The 17,758-nt window shown below is 48.7% G+C and overlaps 8 protein-coding genes across 8 annotated transcripts; 3 read left to right on the top strand and 5 right to left on the bottom strand.

Annotated features, from left to right (window-relative positions):
• Window positions 1-154: 154 nt before the first annotated feature.
• V8C40DRAFT_279631 (uncharacterized protein) lies at window positions 155-813 on the bottom strand. Its single transcript, XM_083221263.1, has one exon. The coding sequence runs from the start codon at window positions 704-706 to the stop codon at window positions 251-253; it is 456 nt and encodes a 151-aa protein (XP_083079778.1). The 5' UTR covers window positions 707-813; the 3' UTR covers window positions 155-250.
• A 1,539-nt stretch (window positions 814-2,352) lies between these two features.
• Window positions 2,353-4,062, bottom strand: V8C40DRAFT_231619 (dienelactone hydrolase family protein). Its single transcript, XM_083212967.1, has 3 exons — window positions 3,457-4,062; window positions 2,964-3,375; window positions 2,353-2,878 (listed from the first exon to the last, which is right to left on the bottom strand). Exons 1-3 carry the CDS (start codon window positions 3,548-3,550, stop codon window positions 2,632-2,634), a joined length of 753 nt encoding a protein of 250 aa, XP_083079777.1. The 5' UTR covers window positions 3,551-4,062; the 3' UTR covers window positions 2,353-2,631.
• A 647-nt stretch (window positions 4,063-4,709) lies between these two features.
• On the top strand, window positions 4,710-5,659 carry V8C40DRAFT_231615 (Mss4-like protein). Its single transcript, XM_083212966.1, has 3 exons — window positions 4,710-5,026; window positions 5,109-5,346; window positions 5,401-5,659. Exons 1-3 carry the CDS (start codon window positions 4,858-4,860, stop codon window positions 5,498-5,500), a joined length of 507 nt encoding a protein of 168 aa, XP_083079776.1. The 5' UTR covers window positions 4,710-4,857; the 3' UTR covers window positions 5,501-5,659.
• Window positions 5,660-5,718: 59 nt separating this feature from the next.
• V8C40DRAFT_231611 (NADH-ubiquinone oxidoreductase B18 subunit-domain-containing protein) lies at window positions 5,719-6,220 on the bottom strand. Its single transcript, XM_083212965.1, has 3 exons — window positions 6,160-6,220; window positions 5,963-6,087; window positions 5,719-5,853 (listed from the first exon to the last, which is right to left on the bottom strand). Exons 1-3 carry the CDS (start codon window positions 6,188-6,190, stop codon window positions 5,749-5,751), a joined length of 261 nt encoding a protein of 86 aa, XP_083079775.1. The 5' UTR covers window positions 6,191-6,220; the 3' UTR covers window positions 5,719-5,748.
• A 1,067-nt stretch (window positions 6,221-7,287) lies between these two features.
• V8C40DRAFT_21114 (FHA domain-containing protein) lies at window positions 7,288-8,260 on the top strand. The gene has a single exon (XM_083212111.1). It carries the CDS (start codon window positions 7,384-7,386, stop codon window positions 8,101-8,103), a length of 720 nt encoding a protein of 239 aa, XP_083079774.1. The 5' UTR covers window positions 7,288-7,383; the 3' UTR covers window positions 8,104-8,260.
• On the bottom strand, window positions 7,842-9,732 carry V8C40DRAFT_231609 (DNA-directed RNA polymerase I subunit RPA43). Its single transcript, XM_083212964.1, has one exon. The coding sequence runs from the start codon at window positions 9,692-9,694 to the stop codon at window positions 8,417-8,419; it is 1,278 nt and encodes a 425-aa protein (XP_083079773.1). The 5' UTR covers window positions 9,695-9,732; the 3' UTR covers window positions 7,842-8,416.
• Window positions 9,733-11,271: 1,539 nt separating this feature from the next.
• On the top strand, window positions 11,272-13,071 carry V8C40DRAFT_21065 (major facilitator superfamily domain-containing protein). The gene is made up of 3 exons (XM_083212106.1): window positions 11,272-11,570; window positions 11,622-11,733; window positions 11,795-13,071. The coding sequence occupies exons 1-3, from the start codon at window positions 11,370-11,372 to the stop codon at window positions 13,018-13,020; spliced, it is 1,539 nt and encodes a 512-aa protein (XP_083079772.1). The 5' UTR covers window positions 11,272-11,369; the 3' UTR covers window positions 13,021-13,071.
• A 278-nt stretch (window positions 13,072-13,349) lies between these two features.
• V8C40DRAFT_272296 (major facilitator superfamily domain-containing protein) lies at window positions 13,350-17,636 on the bottom strand (the record flags this gene model as incomplete). Its single annotated transcript, XM_083220338.1, has 4 exons — window positions 13,350-14,734; window positions 14,811-14,869; window positions 16,216-17,208; window positions 17,434-17,636. 4 exons carry the CDS (start codon window positions 17,634-17,636, stop codon window positions 13,350-13,352), a joined length of 2,640 nt encoding a protein of 879 aa, XP_083079771.1.
• Window positions 17,637-17,758: the final 122 nt, after the last annotated feature.

Here is a 17,758-nt window from a genome sequence, read left to right as displayed (position 1 = left end):
CATGTCAAATTGCCAGACTGGTTTTATTATTGCATTGTATGATCTCCATGGACTCTTATAATCATATGTACTGCATAAATTTAAAAAGCAATAGTTATACAATTAGCAGTAATGAGACATCCGACCAATCAAATTATGTTCTATCTGGTCCATTCCCACACTCATTTCCGATCGTGAACATTTGCAAATATCCAAAACAGCTCATGAGAACCAGATTGACCTTATGCCACGTGTATTTCCTTCATCCCTTTCATGGTTCGCAAATGTATGAATAGCACACCAAAATGTTGCTCAAACTGCAAGCAGCGCTGAATTCGTTGCAGTCCTTGATGCTGTTATCGCCAGGCCAGCACTGGCCTTGCACGGAGCCATCTCCTCCAGCAATGTAGAACAACCATGTACCATCACCCTGCAGATAAAAGTTCATATTTCCCACGCCGCACATGCCGTCAAGTTCGAAATAATTGGATCCAGTATCGTGAATGCCGTATTTTGGCGTTTCGCCATTAATGACATGGCCGGTACGATCTCCATCCATCATGCATTTGCAGTTGTAGTAGTTGGAAGGACAAGCAACGGCGTAGTCTTCAAGACTGCCGCCCCAGCCAGGAGCGATAGAACATGGTCCTGTCAAGATGTGGAAATCGGCTGCGGCATAGCTCGCGAAGCCAAGAGCAGCGAGAAGCTGAGTAGTTGAGAACTTCATATTGAAATAGTAGATGAAAAGTGGACTTGTAAGGATGAATTAAAGGTCCAAAGACTGTCTTGGCTGGCTTATCTGTTTCTTTCTCAACGATTATTCGGCAGGAATGCCAACCCCTTTTATATCTTTTCATCAATTCACCCTGAAATATCCTCGGTTCAATGATTTCCATTAAGACCTGAACCTCTCATCTACCCACTCTTCGCAATGTCGTCATAACCAACAGATAATTGGAGCCGAGACTGAATGAATCGCTCGCTTAAGCTGGTTCACTCTACCTGCTATTTGTGGAAATACCATGTCCTAGCAAGAGTGGTCAGACGGACCCTCGGCTCAGCCAATATCTACGACTTATCACGACCCAATCCCAGCTCCATTCAGCCGGTTGGAGCGAAATTTGGCGAAAGTCTGCTGGCACTACGTCAGAGCAAGAGTATACATGGTCTCTAACTGGTATTATTTACATAATTCTAGGCCCCTGAAACCCCGAATATATCACCGCAAGTCATGCCAAGACCGTTGATCGTCGAGACGTTGCATATTGCGTCCTTCGGTCGATGCTAGACTGGGGCATATATCTACACATCCTTGAATTAGGTATGTAGGTGGGCGAATAATTGTTATGAAAGGCTTGGACCTGCCTATCTCGGCAGTAGCATGCGATTCGCGCATAATATTGGATTTCGTGGAGCAATTTGGTAGATTGAGAATCCTCTAAACAGACACAAATGGTGAGAGATAGATAGCAAAATTTGTACATTCCTTTTCTGTCAGGGACTACCTAGATTTGTAGCCGATAGTATTCCATACAAAGAGAACTATGGAGTAACTTACTTTTACATCGAGAGCTTAAATTGTACTGGAAAACAAATAACGTTAATTACTTGAGCAGAAATAAGTTGGGCAAATATCACCAAACCCCTGTTGATAGAGGGACTAATAACTAGTAGCTTCCCTGTGTTGTTCATACTAGTTGAGGCGATGAGCTAGCCATTCGCCCTGAAAATCTCTACTAGATTGTTGCTGATCCTGAACTCAAAATGCTTCCCTGCGGCTTCTTTTTCTGTTGACCGGTTATTATGCTTATATTAGGCGTTTCTTCAAGATTGTGGAGCGACCATTCCAAAAGTGTGATCAAACGCATGTCCGCGTAAGCATCCGTGGTAAGCTTCATAACCTTTGAGGCTCATTCGGATTAATAAACGCGTGTCTATACGGGAAAATACGAAACCAAATAGGAAACCATTGTGTCATTCTGGAAACGGATCCCCCCCATGGGGTGTTACTAAATGCTGACCATGGTGCAAGGGCCTGATGTCAATCATTTGTCAATCGAGTTCCACCTGGCGGTAGTGTTATTCGCGCCAATAGAGATAGAAGAGGTTCACAAGATTGTGAAAATACATGTTGCAGTTACTCGAACCAAATATACTATTTGGGCAAAACTATGCGCGGCAGCCATCATGCTGCTTGCTGGTCTTCTAACGGGCGACTTCACCAAATCCAGATTGAGTACTTGGTTGCTACGTTCCGTTGCAACTTAAACAGAAACACGATCATATGTAGCAAAGAACTTCCCCTATCCAAGAACTATGACCAGAACTTTTGCATATGAAGGTTTCACTTTGCATTAAACATAATAAAATAGCGTTCTTCCTTCCAATAGGAGTATTTGGAATGCATAGATGGAAGATATCCTGCAGCTGAGCCCCCCACTAGGGCGTAGAAAACATACGTAATCTGACCAACGCAGTCTTTGCCAAGCAGCCAAGCAGTATACTAGAGGAAATGGTGGAACGCATCTATACTTGGCGCAATAAGTTTGAGATTTCACCGTCATTAACAAGTAAAAGATGACTTTGGGTATCAGATTCTTTCTTTTACATGTTTTTTTATCTTGAAACCATCCCAACAACTAACCCATCCGCTTAAAGGTGCTTGGCGAAGAAGTCGGCGGCCTGCTTATAACCGCGCTCATACTCCTTGACATTAGCCTCGTTCTTCAGGTCAGCTCTGGCGCCCATCCATCCGTGGTGCATAGTCTCATAAGTAGTAGATTCGATCTTGTCGCCCATAATCTCCTTGTATAGAGCAACCTTGTCGGCAGGCTCATCCTTGGAAGCCAGCAAGAGATGAGGAGCTGTCTGGACCTTGGCGTCATTCTCGTCCATGAGACTACCCGATACATGCTTGGTTAGCGAACAATGTCACATTCCTCACGAATACTTTCTTGGAAATAATAATAATAATAATGACTTACCCAGGATGAGCCGTTCCGCTGGCGCTGAATCGTCGACCAACACCCTCGTTACCCTCTCCGCAAGCCAAAACAGCCAGCTTGCCGCCCCAGCAGAGGCCAAACAGACCCCAGTTGCCCTCCACAGCCGGGAACTTCTCCGTCAGTGCCTTGCGAAGAACCAGCAGCTTCTCCAGGTTGGTCTGGGGATTGCCAGTTGAGCCAAAGAAGGCCTGCACCTTTTTCTGCTTCTCCTCAGTGTCCATGGGAACGGCATCAATGTCCAGACCCGGGCCATCGAAGAAGTCGGGGACCAGGACGACGAATCCAGTGTGAGCAGAGAGACGGTCAGCGCCCTGGATGGTCTGGTGCCAGATGCCGAAGATGTCGTAGATGTCGATGATTCCCTTGGTGGCATTCTCAGGTCCCACGATGTCTAGGTGTCATGTATCAGGAATGCTGGCCTTTTGCCGTTGAGGTTGAGGCTGAGATTCATTAGAGATGGCTCAGATCTTACAGGTGTTGATGCCGGCAATCCTCTCGTATTTGCCCTTAGGGGTGTAGTCAACGGTGACCGGAGCCAACTTGCAGCACGCCTCGCTAGTAGCCATGGTGTCTAGTTTGATGTGTGAGGAGATGAAATTGAAGAGGGAAAAGAAGAAGAGGTGATTGTATCAAGACTTTGAAGCTCAAAGAGATGTTGACAAGCATAGTGGGCTTCATTTTTCTTGCCTTTATATACCCAGCTTGCACCTCGCTTTCCACCTCTTTCTCCTCAGGGTGGGTCTTGCGCGGACAAATTTGACAATCGGTAACGGCACAGTAGCTTCATAGTTACAAAATGGGATCTTCAAACCCGCCAACGAGAAGGCCGAGTCCTGGGATTGGCAGTTGGAAGGGTGGAAAGGCTCCATATCGAGCATTGGTTATTGCCGGCGTCGGTGCCGATACGGCCGGCGGGTGTGAATGCGGCAAATCCCCGATAGGGCGGCACACCCCAGAGAGGGGCTCATCAAAGACGACGAGTCGCGCAGTTTACTTCATAAGAAAATTGTTTTATCTTTGGGGGAAATTTCGATGATATCCCCAAAGCTTGGCACCGAGATCAAGATGTAGTTGTGGTGTTTATGTACATGTACTTAACCAACACGCTTTTGCGTAACGGACATCCATTCTCAGTCTATTAAAACAGCGCCAATGCAAATCGCCGCCTATCAGTCCTTTTTTTCTTAAGGCGGGGTCACTGCGCGGAATTCTTTTCCATCTCACCCCGCTTTTAGCGACCGCCCGTCTTAGACCCAGAATGCGCAACTGAAAGGACCAAAAGCAGCACATCTTCGATTAGACCCATGTAGTATCTATATATTGGAGCTTTTCAATCAAGATACGAATTACTTACCTATTTGAGATTCCTCCAAAGAGTCCATATAATCTTAAATCCGCGTTAACTCCGTGCAAACGGTTTCTTCTTAAATACGGATGGTCTCTTGTCACAGAGGCACGGAAGTCGGGATTGAGCCACTTTTGGCTTAGACGGTCCAGTGCGAGCAACAGAGTCTAAGCGTGTTATCTGAAGGCTTGAAACCTTTACTTCTACTTCCCTCGTGTCTATGATCGTTATGTATTTAAATTTCATTTGTTGGTGATTCTTTGTGTGGCTACACGAAAGCATCATGACCATTACCTTTCACAGCTATTGCCATTCCCTACGTCTACCCGAGACCTTGAAGATCAACCATCATGATATCGTCACAACTGTTACGTCATGTACTCTAATAGTAATATAACTTGTCAATGAGCAACTGTGAATAGTATTTGTGCCCAGTAATATCCTTTTTCTACGATCAGCGTCTCAGGAGTGCCTGACATATTGAATTATATAACGTCTTTTCTATCAACAATTGTACTACATCTCGAAATGGCGGACAAAAACTGGAAAACGCAACCACCTTACCAAGAGCCTGACCAGAATTTTAACAAGGCGCTGGAAGGAGCCTGTCACTGCGGCAGAGTAAAATACTGGCTCAGCCAAGATAAACCCTTAGCCTCCAAATACTGTCACTGCGGCGATTGTAAAGTCATACATGGTAAAGCATCTCTTTGACTTATTGGCCCATGTGCTTCTCTGCATTATATCATGCTCCCAAACAGACTCACACCAAGTAACAGGAGCCCCTTTCCAATGGGCAGCAATATTCCAAAAATCAGATATGGCGTTTCAGAAAGGCGCCGAAAGCCTGCGCTTCTACAACTCCGGATCACAGTCACCAGAACATGAACTACCCTGCAAAGTGAGCTGCTCTCATTGCGGCACTCTCATTATGGATGAAGGACGAAACATGGTCCTGCTATTTCCAACGCTCCTGTCGTTCCAAAACGAGGCTCAGAAGAAGAACTTCGCTGTCCAGTATGTAATATCCCGGGATTTCGGTTTGGACACGATGTCTAACATTGCATGCATGTGCCACCTCTTCTATCCGCAGCGGGTCGTGGATTTACCTGATGGAAAGCCGAAATGGTCTGGACTAGATAACAAGAGCGAGCTGGTAGACGAGGTCTGATATCGAAAGAAATAAAAAGCTCATGTCGGTCATTACTGCTCGATATAATTTGGCCACATTCGCCATTCCCTCAGAGTGTTCGATTGAGATTGCCGACATCATTCCCTCAAAGATTCAATCTCTGTAGTTTCAGAGCACCAAAAGAAAACACATGCATCATTCAAGTTCCATATGGTTTGAAGTTTTTCTATTCCCGTTCCTCATGCATGGATGATATGTACACGGCGTCCCATCGTCCTCGCAGCACCCTAGTTGCTTCGTGCGCCCTCTTTTGACTCCCGCAGCTCGTTCATCTTGGCCACCCGCTTCTTGAACTCGACGTACTGGCATTTCTCGTAGCCGTGTCGCTCGTCCTAGCATCCCCATCCGATACAAATTAGCAAGACTGTCCTTTTTGCTCCCAGCGGCCTCCCCCGTCCACGAATCGCGGCTCGTTCGACTCCGGGCTGGATGAAAACATACCGTGCAACTCCACGGGGCGTACCAGGTCTCTCTTCGGCACTTGTTCAGGGGAATCAGGAGGTGAGCGCAGCTGTCTCTGTAGGCGAGAGGGAGCTTGGCATCGCGCATCTCCTCGCGGGTCGCCTCTGCGGTTGAGTCAGCGGCTGCGGATCGAAATCTGGGGGCTCATCGCAGTGAGTGAGAGCAGATGCACTTACGCCGCGCATCTGTAGCTGCGTCGGAAGCCATTTTTGCGATTCAATTGGCCTTCGATGATGTCGTGGGATGAGGCATTCGGATGCCGCAAAGGTCCTGTTCGGGTGAAGGTCGGCCGTGGAGGAGCTGGTTTTGCGGCCCTAAATATGAGGCAGCAATTTTGAAGGGTACCTCAGCACAAGTACCTCTCTCACCCACTGTAAAGAACTGGTGGTGATGGCTCATCAATCATGAAATTGCTGCCTCTCGATAAAATAAACGACAGCCATTAATTGTTAATGTCCTTACCACATGTCGATCGAGTCTCCTGATGACTCCCAAAATGTCACTTCATGTCGCCGAGTCCAGGCAGCAGCTGCACGATTCTTTGTATTAGTCTATGTCAAGCTACTGACTGTTGTTTGCTTGGTGCAGCGTTTAACCTGTAGTATCACCTCACAAACAAGAAGCACCTCGAAGATGATTCACCAGCCCAAATGTGAAACCAACGTTAGACATGAAAAATTACACTTTTACCATCTCCAATCCCAACTCGCGACCCGCGACATTTCCAAACGCGCATCTCGCGTGCGTCGCGCACCAAACTAGGCCATCCGGCAGCAAATGATTGGCTCCCAGCCTTCCGCCACATTACCGTGAATCTCATTACTGCCCAAAGCCTCACTTTCTTCACGATGCAGCGGCCAGCCACCACTAAACGGCTGCAGAAAACATAAAAGCATGCGTCATCTGCTTATAGTTCATGCAAGTCAGCTGTTTTCGCGACGCGGCAGCACGAGATGATGGCCAGTAGATGCTCGTTGTCCATGCGACGAGCGCGTTTGTCATGGATCGGTCGGGCTGTTGGGCTGAGATGAAGATTTTGCATGCTGCATGTTGTATGTACGAGTAGGTTCCATATAAGTAGAGAGGCTGGAATCCCTTGGATGTGTGCTTTTCCTTGTCTTCAATCTTGTTTCTGTACAACTATCTCTCTTTTGGTCTTTACATCTTGCTCAAATTCTTTTTATCAACTTGCTTTCCCTCATTTTTGAATCGTCATCTGTCTACAACACGGATTTAATACACACATGCAACGACACACTTATTTGTGATTCACTCTTTACACAACGACCTGGTTCAGCATACTGTATCACCACAGAGCTTACTTTCATTTCAACTGCATTCACTTCACCTTTGACCTCATACAATAATTATACACTCTTAATAACTCACATCTCATCACCATGGCATCTCATCCCGACGACATCATCGCCTGGCTCGTCCCAACCACACATCATTCTTGGGCCGACAAATCTACCCAGCTTCCCGAAAACGCCTCTCGCATCATCTCATCTACAAACACATACCCATATCTCTCATCCCGTCTCTCCAACCTCACAAACCACGCTCCCGGGAGAGCCATCCAACTCACATTCTCACAGCCGCCTAAACGACCAGGCAGCTTCGTCCTCGGCACGGATCCGAGGACCTGCGATATCATCTTACCCAGCGTCGAGGGTATATCGAAACAACACTGCGCAATCAGCTTCGACGCACAGTCAAGACTGGTGCTGAGCGACTTTTCAGAAAGGGGGACGCAGGTGTGGTACGACTGGGAAAGCAACGGCGACAGAACCGATTACTCGTGGATTCTCAGCAGCGGGTGCTCTGATGAGTTTCCCAGCATGGTGCAGCGCATCACGGTTGATATCCAAGGAGTGAGGTTTCAGGTCGTTGTAAACGACCATTCGGATTGGAACACCTTTAGAGAACAGGTGGACAGATTCTGTGAGCAGCCTAGCTGGGACGATGCTTCTCCCTGGGCTGACGCATTGCTACTGTCGTCAGCCATGGACTCCTTTCAGCATGTTGTTGTAAAGAACACAACAAGCGAGCCAATTGGAGAGATATATCTCTGGAATCTGGCACGACCATGGGAACCGATGGTAAAGGCATCGGCATAGGAAATCAGAGTGCAGCCGGGACAGGATTCACGGAGCACATGCATCTGGTTTGGCAGTTGTACAGAGTACTCTGCATTTTGGAACTATAGGATAGCTTAAAGGGGTTGTCACAGTTCAATGACAGAGACACCCCATGCTCAGCAATGCAATAAATTTTTGAATCGATTCTCAAATGTACAACGCTCATAAATATTGTGACAAGCCCCCGTCCAAAGAGGGTATTATAGTAAACTCCGAAAGCATGTTTCCCCCGAATGTATGGCTTCCCTCTGCCACCACTTTATGTCCTGCCAGTGATGCCAAAAATCTTTTTTTATGCTGTAGCTGCCTCTGCCTCAGCAGCTGGGGCTTCAGCTGGTTGCTCCGCCTCATCCATGAAACGCGTCATGGCAAATTCTGGTGCTCTTCTTCGCTGGACCTTGCGAGCTCCCTTGGTTCCTTTCCTCAAAGCTGCCGTAGCAGCCTCCTCCTTGACAAGTGCCTTTTCCGCCTCCCTGTCCAACATGGTTCCCTCCAGACTGAGGTAGCTCGTCTCGCCGCTGACGCCGACATCGAAGTTGCGAATGCGGAAACGAATCTTGCCCTTAACCTTCTTTCCATTTCCGTCAACCCAGAATCCCGTACTGTGGATCTGGCGCACAACTCCGTGGTCATCCGCAGTAATCACTGATGCAGTCTCCTCCATACCATAGGCCTCAGGATCCTCGTTAGAGACCCACTTCCAGGCAGATGGCAGGCGTCGAGCCTCAATAGAGGCGTTGAATTGACCAAAGCAGACGACACCAATGTGGCCTTCGGTCTGAAGGTTGATGCTGCCTTCCATCCACGCACCACGGCTGGGGACAAACAGATCGACCTCAGCGGTGATCCAGCCAAAGCCAACTGCGAACTCGTTGACTGACTTTAGGGTGGTCGGGTCGTCGTCTGAAGCGGCGGCGCCTTTGCGGCCGGGGTTCTCGCCCAGAGCGACGTTCTTGTAGTTCATCAATACGCCTCGCAAAGACGGAACATATTTGTTCTTGAGGTGCTGTAGATGTTGGTACTCGCTGTTCGTTACTGGTTGCGACCAGCCGATGGGGTATATGGGCTCGTAAAGGGAAACAGTCTGGCTGTAGAATGGATACTGAGGGTTGGCAGGGATATCGGGAGGTTGGTAGATTTTAGAGGATGTCTGCTGGGCGGGTTGTTCGACATCCATGACACTAGCATCGGCATCGACAGCCTCAGGAGCGTCATCGTTCTCGGCTTCCTCGTCGGCATGCTTCTTGGACTTCTTCTTCTTCTTGGGCTTCTCTTCGCCAGCATCCTCAGCCTCGTGCTCCTCTTCTTTGTGCTTCTTTTTGTGCTCCTTCTTCTTTTTCTTGTGCGTTACTTCGGCATCGTCATTGTCCAGCAGTTGTGAAGCCTCGACCTCTTCGTCCTGGTTTTCCTCGACGGATGCGCTCTTGGATTTCTTGTGCTTGCGGGTTCTATCGGTCAGGGCATCCTCCTCCCTGTCTCTCTTCTTTTCTGATTTGGACGCCTTGTCCTTCTTGTGCTTCTTTTCGGATTTTGAAATTGCCGGCTCGGGCGACGCAATTGAGGCGGACATTTTGTCGCAAATCTTCCGGCCAATGCCTTCAATTGGATGAATGAAGCTTGTTTGCTAGGGAAATTTTTTTTCCAAAAGAGCTGCTGCAGTGGCTTATCTTATCGATTATCGCACTCATGGTGGGGCGATCCCTGCACCTGAACTTTCAGAGCACCTTCTAATTCACTGAACTGCGACTCTTTGCTATTGCTCTCAAAGATCTGCCTCAATATTAAAATTTTCTTTCTCTTTTGTTCATCTTAATTTATTCTGGCTTAATTCACCTCATTGCGGTGCGTTGAATATTTTGCGCCGTCTCACAGCCAACACTTCCTCTGCACGCACATTTTAGCACCAAAACGCCTGAACCAAGTCATGGGCGGAGTGCGTACGAAATTTGGCAACCACGACACAGCTCGATAAAGATTCAATCGATCTTTAAAAGCTCATCGTCCATGGAACTGGGATAGAATGATCAGGATGTTAATGGTTTGCCGTATGAGCGATTCAGTTCGACAACACAATGCGACGCTACCCTCGATTCCCTGACTTCCATCTTTGGGACAAATTCTCGGGCAATCGATGTTGGCGGGGCTTTGAGCGTCGGTATGTCTGATATACAGCTTCAGACAGCCTCCCGACGCCCTTGAACCAAGAGTTTAACCATATCATGCATGTTCTACGGTTATTTCCGTGCTAATGCAGCCATGCTTCTGGGCTTGACAAGCGGGTCTGGAGTCGCTCGGATCACTCAGTTTGCCCGGCGGATAACGAACCACACAGACAGAATCCACCTCGAGAACAGGCACGTTTTTCCTTTGTACGAAGGACTTGAGCGAATACGTAACGGAGAGCCCCCTCTGGACCACTAAAGCAGAACATGAGGCATTATCGAATGACACTGGATAACCGGCACTGGTTCAACAAGGACCCCCTCAGTCCCATTTCTCGAGTCATTTTGCAAGGAGAATGGCCGATCTACTAGTGCTCATATACCCAGTAGAGCCCAAAGCCTTGAGTTGGCCAATCGCAGGGGCAGCTTCACCATGAGAATTTCCGTGAAAGGCAACATGAAGGCAATTGGCAAGGCATCCTAATGCCCGCTTATGCCATCTTCAGTATGATGGACGCCAAGAGTCAAGAGCTCTTCCCTGATAACCATAACCCGTTCGTCTCTATGTATGCACGTCTAATTACAGATGCGACTCTGGATGCTGGTTGTCGAACAAATCATGAACCACGTTCTGCCCTCCGCACTTGTTGAAAATTTTCTACTGGCTAGTCAGCGCTTGTCATGCATCTCCCTGGTTGAAATGTCTTGGCATCGTGGACACAGCACCATCTCGGTTTTCGTCCAGGTGGGAATTGCTCGGAGAGCAAGTTTAAGATCTATATAGCTTACGCACGAGGTGATTAGAACCGGCTAAAGGTCCGAACACGGTCAACTAAACGGGCACAAATCGATGGCCATGTGGTCCCTCGATCCACCGTGGCCATCACACACTTTTATCAATCAGTCTCCATATCAATCAATCAGATAAGATCCCTGCCAATATGCATTCCCTTCTTAAAGCCCCAAGTGTCGCCCATCCGTGGTGCTGCTCCCAGCGTCCGCCCGTTGTAGTTTACTCGTTCCAGTCACTTCAACCAGATCATACTCTTTGTGACCTCTGCAAGGGGAAGAGTGTTGCGCATCATGAGTGACGAGGAAAAGCATTCCGCCGACGTTGTCGGTGTGCCCGTTGGTGATGAGTCGGACTCTGCGTCTGATCGACAGCGGACGACCAACATCCCGTGGAGCATGAAGATTCTGTCTGTCATACTCGTCAGTTTGGTTGGGTTCGGATCTCATTGGAGCAGTGGAGTGACGGGAGCCATGAAAAGCACTCTGAAAAAGGTTGGCTCTCTGCTTGTACTTGAGGGGGAATTGCCATTAACACAGGTATAGGAGCTGCACATCAACAACGCCCAATATGCAACATTGGATGCAAGTGAAAACTTCATCAAGACAGCTCTGATTCTTGTCAGCGGCGTCGTCACAGACCGAATTGGTGGTGCAAGTACGTATAACACCAGTCATGCTTCTGTAACCATTGTAAACTAACAGTCCTCAACCACCAGGAGCCATGCTTTGGGGCAACGCCGTCTACAGTGTCGGAGCCATTCTCATTGCGGCGGCCACCCAAGTCCGCAATTTCAAGTTCATGATCTTTGGCAGCGTCGTCCAGGCTCTTGGCGATGTCGCTACTCAGTGCGCGCAGTACAAGGTCTTCTCATCGTGGTTCGCTCCCTCAAACGGATTTGCCTCCACCCTCGGCTTCGAGCTGGGCCTTGGTAAAATCGGCAGCTTCGTTGGTCAAGCATCTGCCAACGTCATTGCCAAGAACACTGGAAATTTCAGCTGGGTGTACTGGTGTGCTGTCTTCATTAACCTCTTTACGAATGTGGTGACTGTCGGTTTCTACATCTTCACAAATTACTGCGAGCGACGATACGCCGGCACAAACGATCCGGCAACTGGTGAAAGGTTGACGGAGAAGAACAAGAAATTCGAGATTACCAAGATGCTGCGACTCCCTTGGCCTTTCTGGCTCGTGGCCTTGTTTTCTCTCTTCCAGACATCCGTTGCCAGCGTCTTCTCCTCCAATGCGACTGAGTTTGCTCAGAAACGTTTCAACATTTCGGCCGTCACTGCAGGCTGGTATTCAGCAATGTCCCAGTACCTCGGATTCTTCTTGGTGCCTCTCCTGGGCGTTTTCATTGATATACTAGGTCAGCGAAACACCATTATGCTGGTCTGCGGTCTTGGTATGCTGCTTTCCATGTGCCTTGCCGCGTTTGGCCCTACAATTGGAGGTACCGCAGCCAGTTTCGGCATCTATGCGTTTGCTGCTTCTCTCGGCCCTACGGTCATCATTGACAGCATCCGCACTAGCATGTGGTACCAGGAAGTTTTCGGCTCTGGCTATGCTATCAAGATTGCCATCAACAACAGCATGACAATCATCATCGGCATCGTGGCAGGCGTCATCCAAGACCATGACAACGACAGCTACAACCGGGTAATTATCCTCTACGTCGTCCTTGCAGCGGGTTCTGTCGTCGTGGGCGCGATAATGGTTGGTCTTGGCTTTTTCAACCCTACAATGGGCAGGCTACAGTGGACGCGAAAGCAGAGAATCATCAGAGGCGAAAAGATCAATGCCCTCAAAGAGGATTTCGAGGAAGGGTCAAACCGAGAGTTCCAGAAGAAGTTGAGCATGTCTTGCTTCGCTGCTACAATAATCCTCCTGTTGGGAGCCTGGGCGACCTACTTTTGGGGGGTGGCTACGGGCCATAACGACTAGATTACGAATAATGAGAATTTCTTAGACATGTATAAAGCAATAATATCAGACACCTTTCTTTTTAATCTTACTCTCAAATAGTGACAATTTTGACACATTCTCGGGCTATGAAGGCGATTGATATAGTCTATAAGTTCCGTCCTCTATTAGTATTATTATTATGGCTTTCAATCTAAATGCGCATTCTATATATGCTAGTACTATCAGGCATTCTTCGAAGTCGAAGCGCCCTATCGTCTATAATACACTTTTACAACCCAACAGATACCTTTGCTGTTATGCGCAGAGCTGCAGTGGCAGTTACTCCAACTCTTCAAACAAAATGATGCTTACTTTTTCTGGATCCGGGCCTGCTTCCGCCAACCAGCAGCAAACTTCCACTGGATAGCCGGTCCAAGAAGCGCAACGAACTGCACAATAGCACAAATGGTAAATGCCAGTCCGACACCAATGCCATTCACCATTGGCATCACAAGACTGGTACCGCCGGCAGCAAAGAGACATCTCGCGAGGTTCAAGCTGGCGCTGGCCGCAGCGCTCCGGTCCGAAAAAATGTCGACGAGGTATGTCATGATGGTGGATTGCGTTGAGACGGCAGTCCAGCCAGTGATGAATGTAGATATGATGGGAATAGCGATGGGGACTCGATGAGGATAATTGATCGTCCAGCCGAACAAAAGGATGGATAGGCATTGGATGATGGAGAAGATGGGAATCAGACGAAGGCGAGCCTTTTCAATGGGGAAATCTTCCTCCGATTGAGTAGCAGAGCGAGTAAGCTCGGTACCATTTTCGAGATCCGTCTGGGCCACTTGAGCGTCATAGGCGGCCTTGACCTTTTTGTAGTCCTTGTCGAGGATTTTGCCCGTGATGAGGGTTCCTACCATGGAGCCCACTCCGTTGGCGATAAATGTCAGACCAATTTGTGTCTCCTTCAAGTTGTACTTTTGTTCAAAGAGAGTCGACATGGCAGTAATGCTCATTTGCCAGACGGCGTAGTATATAGACAGGAAGACGATGATGGGAGTCGCGTGCTTGCTGATGAGAATTCGGAATGGACCGAAAATATCAATCCGTTTCTTCGCGTCTGGCGCTGCAGTTGATGCTTCTCGATTCCACTCAATCTTTGAGAGTCTTTGGTATACAGTAAGAGGGTATCTTCCGATGAGCGATGATGGAGTTCGGCTACCGTTTGCGACAATGGATCGAAGAGTTTCCGGCAGAAAGACAATGAGGAATAACAGGAAACCACCTCCATATGCTGTCAAAAACCAAAATATGGCTTTCCACCCTAATGATCCGGCAATAGCGCCTCCAATCACAGGACCAATGGCAACAGGAACGAGCAGACCGGCTTGGAAGATTCCCATGAGACTTCCGCGGTTGGCTCGAGTGGTGATGTCTCCAATTACACCAGAGCCAATGGCGATTGTGCTCGCACTACCCGTGCTCTGGAGACATCGGAGAACAATCAGAGTGGCATAGTTCTTGGTCTCAGCGAGGCCGATACATGCACCGACGAAGACGAGAAAGGTACAGCAGTAGGCGACTCGACGTCCTTTGACATCAGAAACGGGGCCCCACAAACTGGGAGCAATTCCCTGAAAGATGAGGTATGAAGTCACTGTGAGATTGACGAGCTCGACAGAGACATTGAGGTCCTTTGCGATAGTTGGGAGGGCCGGGAAGTAGATGTTGGACGCGAATCCAGAGACTGCAGCAGGGAAGTTATTAGTAAAAATGGAGACCTAACGGTATGAGCTCTAGTAAGATCTGCGAAATTCACTTACATGTTGCTGCTGTGGAGACTATTATCACGATGAAGGCCCTTTGTCGACTGTCAAATATGCTGTAAGGCTCGGTTGCCTCTGGGGTCGCTGGGGGCGTTATCGTGGGCGAAGCATTTTCAACATCTTGTTCATTTTCAGGTTTCGATGACATTTTTATTCAATTCTTATTTGTATCTTATTGTGGTTTATCAAAAGACGATGCCATATTCGGATTGATCAAAGAATTCGATCGTTCTATATACCCTTTGCAGGGGCAAATGCAATACGGGTCTCGGAGCTGAGAATTGGAATGTCGGAGTTGAGCGTGGAGCACTCCGGAGTTGAGCCAAAACACTGTCTCGAAGCATCCAATCACATCCCACTTGCCATCCATATTGGAACAGGACTTAATGACATTCAAGAATACAATGTCCGGATATTTCCGGAGCTGATATGCATTCTCCCCAGAATCAACTGACATCGCCCAGTCTCAGCATCAACAACAGGAGAGCCCCAAAATAAAACAGGATGATTGCTCATATTCCCAATTCCGTCTGCTTCAAAGCGCACTTCCATCTGCCCATCCAGCAAAAATGTCGTCCGCGAATACCAACGGCTCCTCCCCCCTGAGCTTCGGCAAGCGATATGCCGTGCTGAACCTTGATTTCATGAATATCCTGTTCGACATTGCCAAGAGCACGTCCGAGGGAACCAAATTCGTGGCCAACTGCACTCGTTGGGTCGATGCGGTGCATAAGCGGGATCCGAGGCCCCCAAACATCTTCACGACTCTGTACTTTACCAGTCCTTCTCAGGCCGAGCTTCCGGCAGAAGCCCCTTTTACCAAGCTTGTCAATGGGTTTACTACTTTTGATGAGCATAATCCTGGAGTCAAGGTACCTGAGTACATGAACGTGGATGAAAAGGATGTTGTCCTTCAGAAGATACGATGGTATGGTGGTGCGGGGAATGAGCTGGAAGACATTCTCAAGAAGAACGATATCGACACCGTTATCATTGTAAGTCATATCCACGAAGTGTAGTTGTCTCTGATATAATATTGATATAGCTAACTTTGTTTCTGTACCAGTCTGGTCTTAGTCTCTCCGGAGTTGTCATGAGCACCGTCTATCGACTATTTGATTTGGATTACAAGATCATTGTGATTCGGGATAACGTGTTGGAAATGCCAGTATCCCAACATGAGCAATTTGCCACTGTGTATTTGGATTATCTCATGCCAAAAATGAACCTCAAGGTTATTACACTCGAAGAAGCACTAGAGGCTCTTGAGCATTCTTAAAATTTAATCCATAGTACAATGATTAAGTCGGGCTGAATGGCAGCGAATGAAAGGGGCAGGTGGTATATAGATTATCATTAAATTAGATGCATGGGCAAATTGTGCTGCAGCATGTCAATTCACCCTCCATGCGTGCAGCTTGTGACTGCGTAGAGCATGGTGCCAAATTCGTCTAAATCTTCCAGCCAACTATCAACCCTCTGGCGCCTCCTTGCAACCACCGATTCCTCTAGGCCTTCAGGGATCGGCCACAGTTCATTGATGCGGAGCATGCCCTCGTCCCATGCGGTAAGATATATGTTGTACCCCGTTTCCCAGTCGCGTCGTGTCTGAGCGAACCACAGAGTCTTGCTCGATACTGCCGGCAACCCTTCCAGCTCTATCCCAAGAAACGTCGGCAATCCATCTTCAGACGAGAGAACGCTGTCAAAGAGGTACATGGTGAAGAGTGTTCGCCGTGAAGCCTCGGCTATGATCCAGCTTTCCCACTTGGGGCGCGTGCGCTGTTGCTCTGCCACGCACATGAGCCCCTGACGAGCTGTGACGCATGCCAACTCTTGCAAATTCATCATGGCTTGGCGCAGAAAAGGGCTGAGGCCTTGACTAAGCCTGAAGAAGAGAACCATGGTGTACATGAGATAGGCCTGGAATGCACTAAGCAGCGCCAGATGGTCATACGTATCACGCTGCTCAAACAGATTGTTCATCTCCCTCTGCATAATCTCAGCAGTGACATTCTCGCTGCCCGGCAGTGGCTTGTCACATATCCGGATAATGCTCAAACAAGACGACAGCTGCGGGTTTGGCCCCTGGGCAGTGAGCTGGGCAGTGTGCACAAACGGCGGAAACCCGCGGCCATGCACGGCCATGCCGGTGTACGACTTTAGCAGCCGGTAGATAAAGGCCGCCACAGTGGGCGGGTAGTTTTTGACACTCTGGCCAGGGATCGGGATGTACGCGTTGAGCCATCGGTTGCTGATTTCCTCCGGGGTGATGGGGCAGATGAGATCGAGGTTGGAAAAGTCGAAAAACTCCGGGACCGAGGCTGGGCCGTCGAGCGACTGCGCGACCGGCCATTCCGCCCTCGTGGCAGCCGGCGCTGAGAAGCTGATGGGGCTGTGATCCGCGAAGCCAGGGTGAACCGACGGCGTCGCTGGGTCTTGGGTTACGCCCGGTGGTGACAGCTCGTCGCGCTCAGGGCTGGGGAGAGAACCGCCAGAAGCGCGGGAGAAGCTGGGAATAGGGCTGGGATCGCTGCTGTCGACGAAGACGGGGAGGTGAGATGGTGTAGTAGTGTGGGTGTGAATATGATGAGTCTGTGGTTGTGTCTGTGACTGTGACTGTGGTTTTGATGCTGAGGTTGTGGATGTGATGGATGTGGTTGAAGAGGGAGCAGAGGTGGAAGTGGAATGCGGATAAAGACAGGCCAGGCCGCGCTGAGCACATCTCGAGCAGCATCTCTCCTTGCGGTCACATCGTGCCTTGGCGACTGAACACTGTTGGCAGGCCTTTTGTCGAGAGGTGGCGTATCGTGCAGTTTTCATGACTTTGGCCGATAAGAGCATTGATTGCCTCTTTGAACCAACTAACAAAGGCACGGCAGAGATGGAGGCATTAGGTAATGTTGATGATTCGTGGTGATTATTAATCAAAGTCGAAAGAAGAA

This window comes from Trichoderma camerunense, assembly GCF_050948025.1.
Source record: "Trichoderma camerunense strain CBS 138272 chromosome Unknown V8C40scaffold_1, whole genome shotgun sequence".
NCBI classification, from domain to species: Eukaryota; Fungi; Ascomycota; class Sordariomycetes; order Hypocreales; family Hypocreaceae; genus Trichoderma; species Trichoderma camerunense.
The sequence above is the reverse complement of the archived record's forward strand: the minus strand, read 5'-3'. Positions and strand labels throughout refer to the sequence as shown.

Coding starts and splice junctions, on each gene's coding strand:
- V8C40DRAFT_279631 (XM_083221263.1), bottom strand. CDS start 706: ATGAAGTTCTCAACTACTCAGCTTCTCGCTGCTCTTGGCTTCGCGAGC.
- V8C40DRAFT_231619 (XM_083212967.1), bottom strand. CDS start 3,550: ATGGCTACTAGCGAGGCGTGCTGCAAGTTGGCTCCGGTCACCGTTGAC. Junction 3,376..3,456: donor GATTGCCGGCATCAACACCT/GTAAGATCTGAG, acceptor CATGACACCTAG/ACATCGTGGGACCTGAGAAT. Junction 2,879..2,963: donor AGCGGAACGGCTCATCCTGG/GTAAGTCATTAT, acceptor TGTATCGGGTAG/TCTCATGGACGAGAATGACG.
- V8C40DRAFT_231615 (XM_083212966.1), top strand. CDS start 4,858: ATGGCGGACAAAAACTGGAAAACGCAACCACCTTACCAAGAGCCTGAC. Junction 5,027..5,108: donor CGATTGTAAAGTCATACATG/GTAAAGCATCTC, acceptor ACCAAGTAACAG/GAGCCCCTTTCCAATGGGCA. Junction 5,347..5,400: donor AAGAAGAACTTCGCTGTCCA/GTATGTAATATC, acceptor CATTGCATGCAT/GTGCCACCTCTTCTATCCGC.
- V8C40DRAFT_231611 (XM_083212965.1), bottom strand. CDS start 6,190: ATGGCTTCCGACGCAGCTACAGATGCGCGGC. Junction 6,088..6,159: donor CGCAGCTACAGATGCGCGGC/GTAAGTGCATCT, acceptor ACTCAACCGCAG/AGGCGACCCGCGAGGAGATG. Junction 5,854..5,962: donor ACGCCCCGTGGAGTTGCACG/GTATGTTTTCAT, acceptor TGGGGATGCTAG/GACGAGCGACACGGCTACGA.
- V8C40DRAFT_21114 (XM_083212111.1), top strand. CDS start 7,384: ATGGCATCTCATCCCGACGACATCATCGCCTGGCTCGTCCCAACCACA.
- V8C40DRAFT_231609 (XM_083212964.1), bottom strand. CDS start 9,694: ATGTCCGCCTCAATTGCGTCGCCCGAGCCGGCAATTTCAAAATCCGAA.
- V8C40DRAFT_21065 (XM_083212106.1), top strand. CDS start 11,370: ATGAGTGACGAGGAAAAGCATTCCGCCGACGTTGTCGGTGTGCCCGTT. Junction 11,571..11,621: donor TGAAAAGCACTCTGAAAAAG/GTTGGCTCTCTG, acceptor ACACAGGTATAG/GAGCTGCACATCAACAACGC. Junction 11,734..11,794: donor AGACCGAATTGGTGGTGCAA/GTACGTATAACA, acceptor CTCAACCACCAG/GAGCCATGCTTTGGGGCAAC.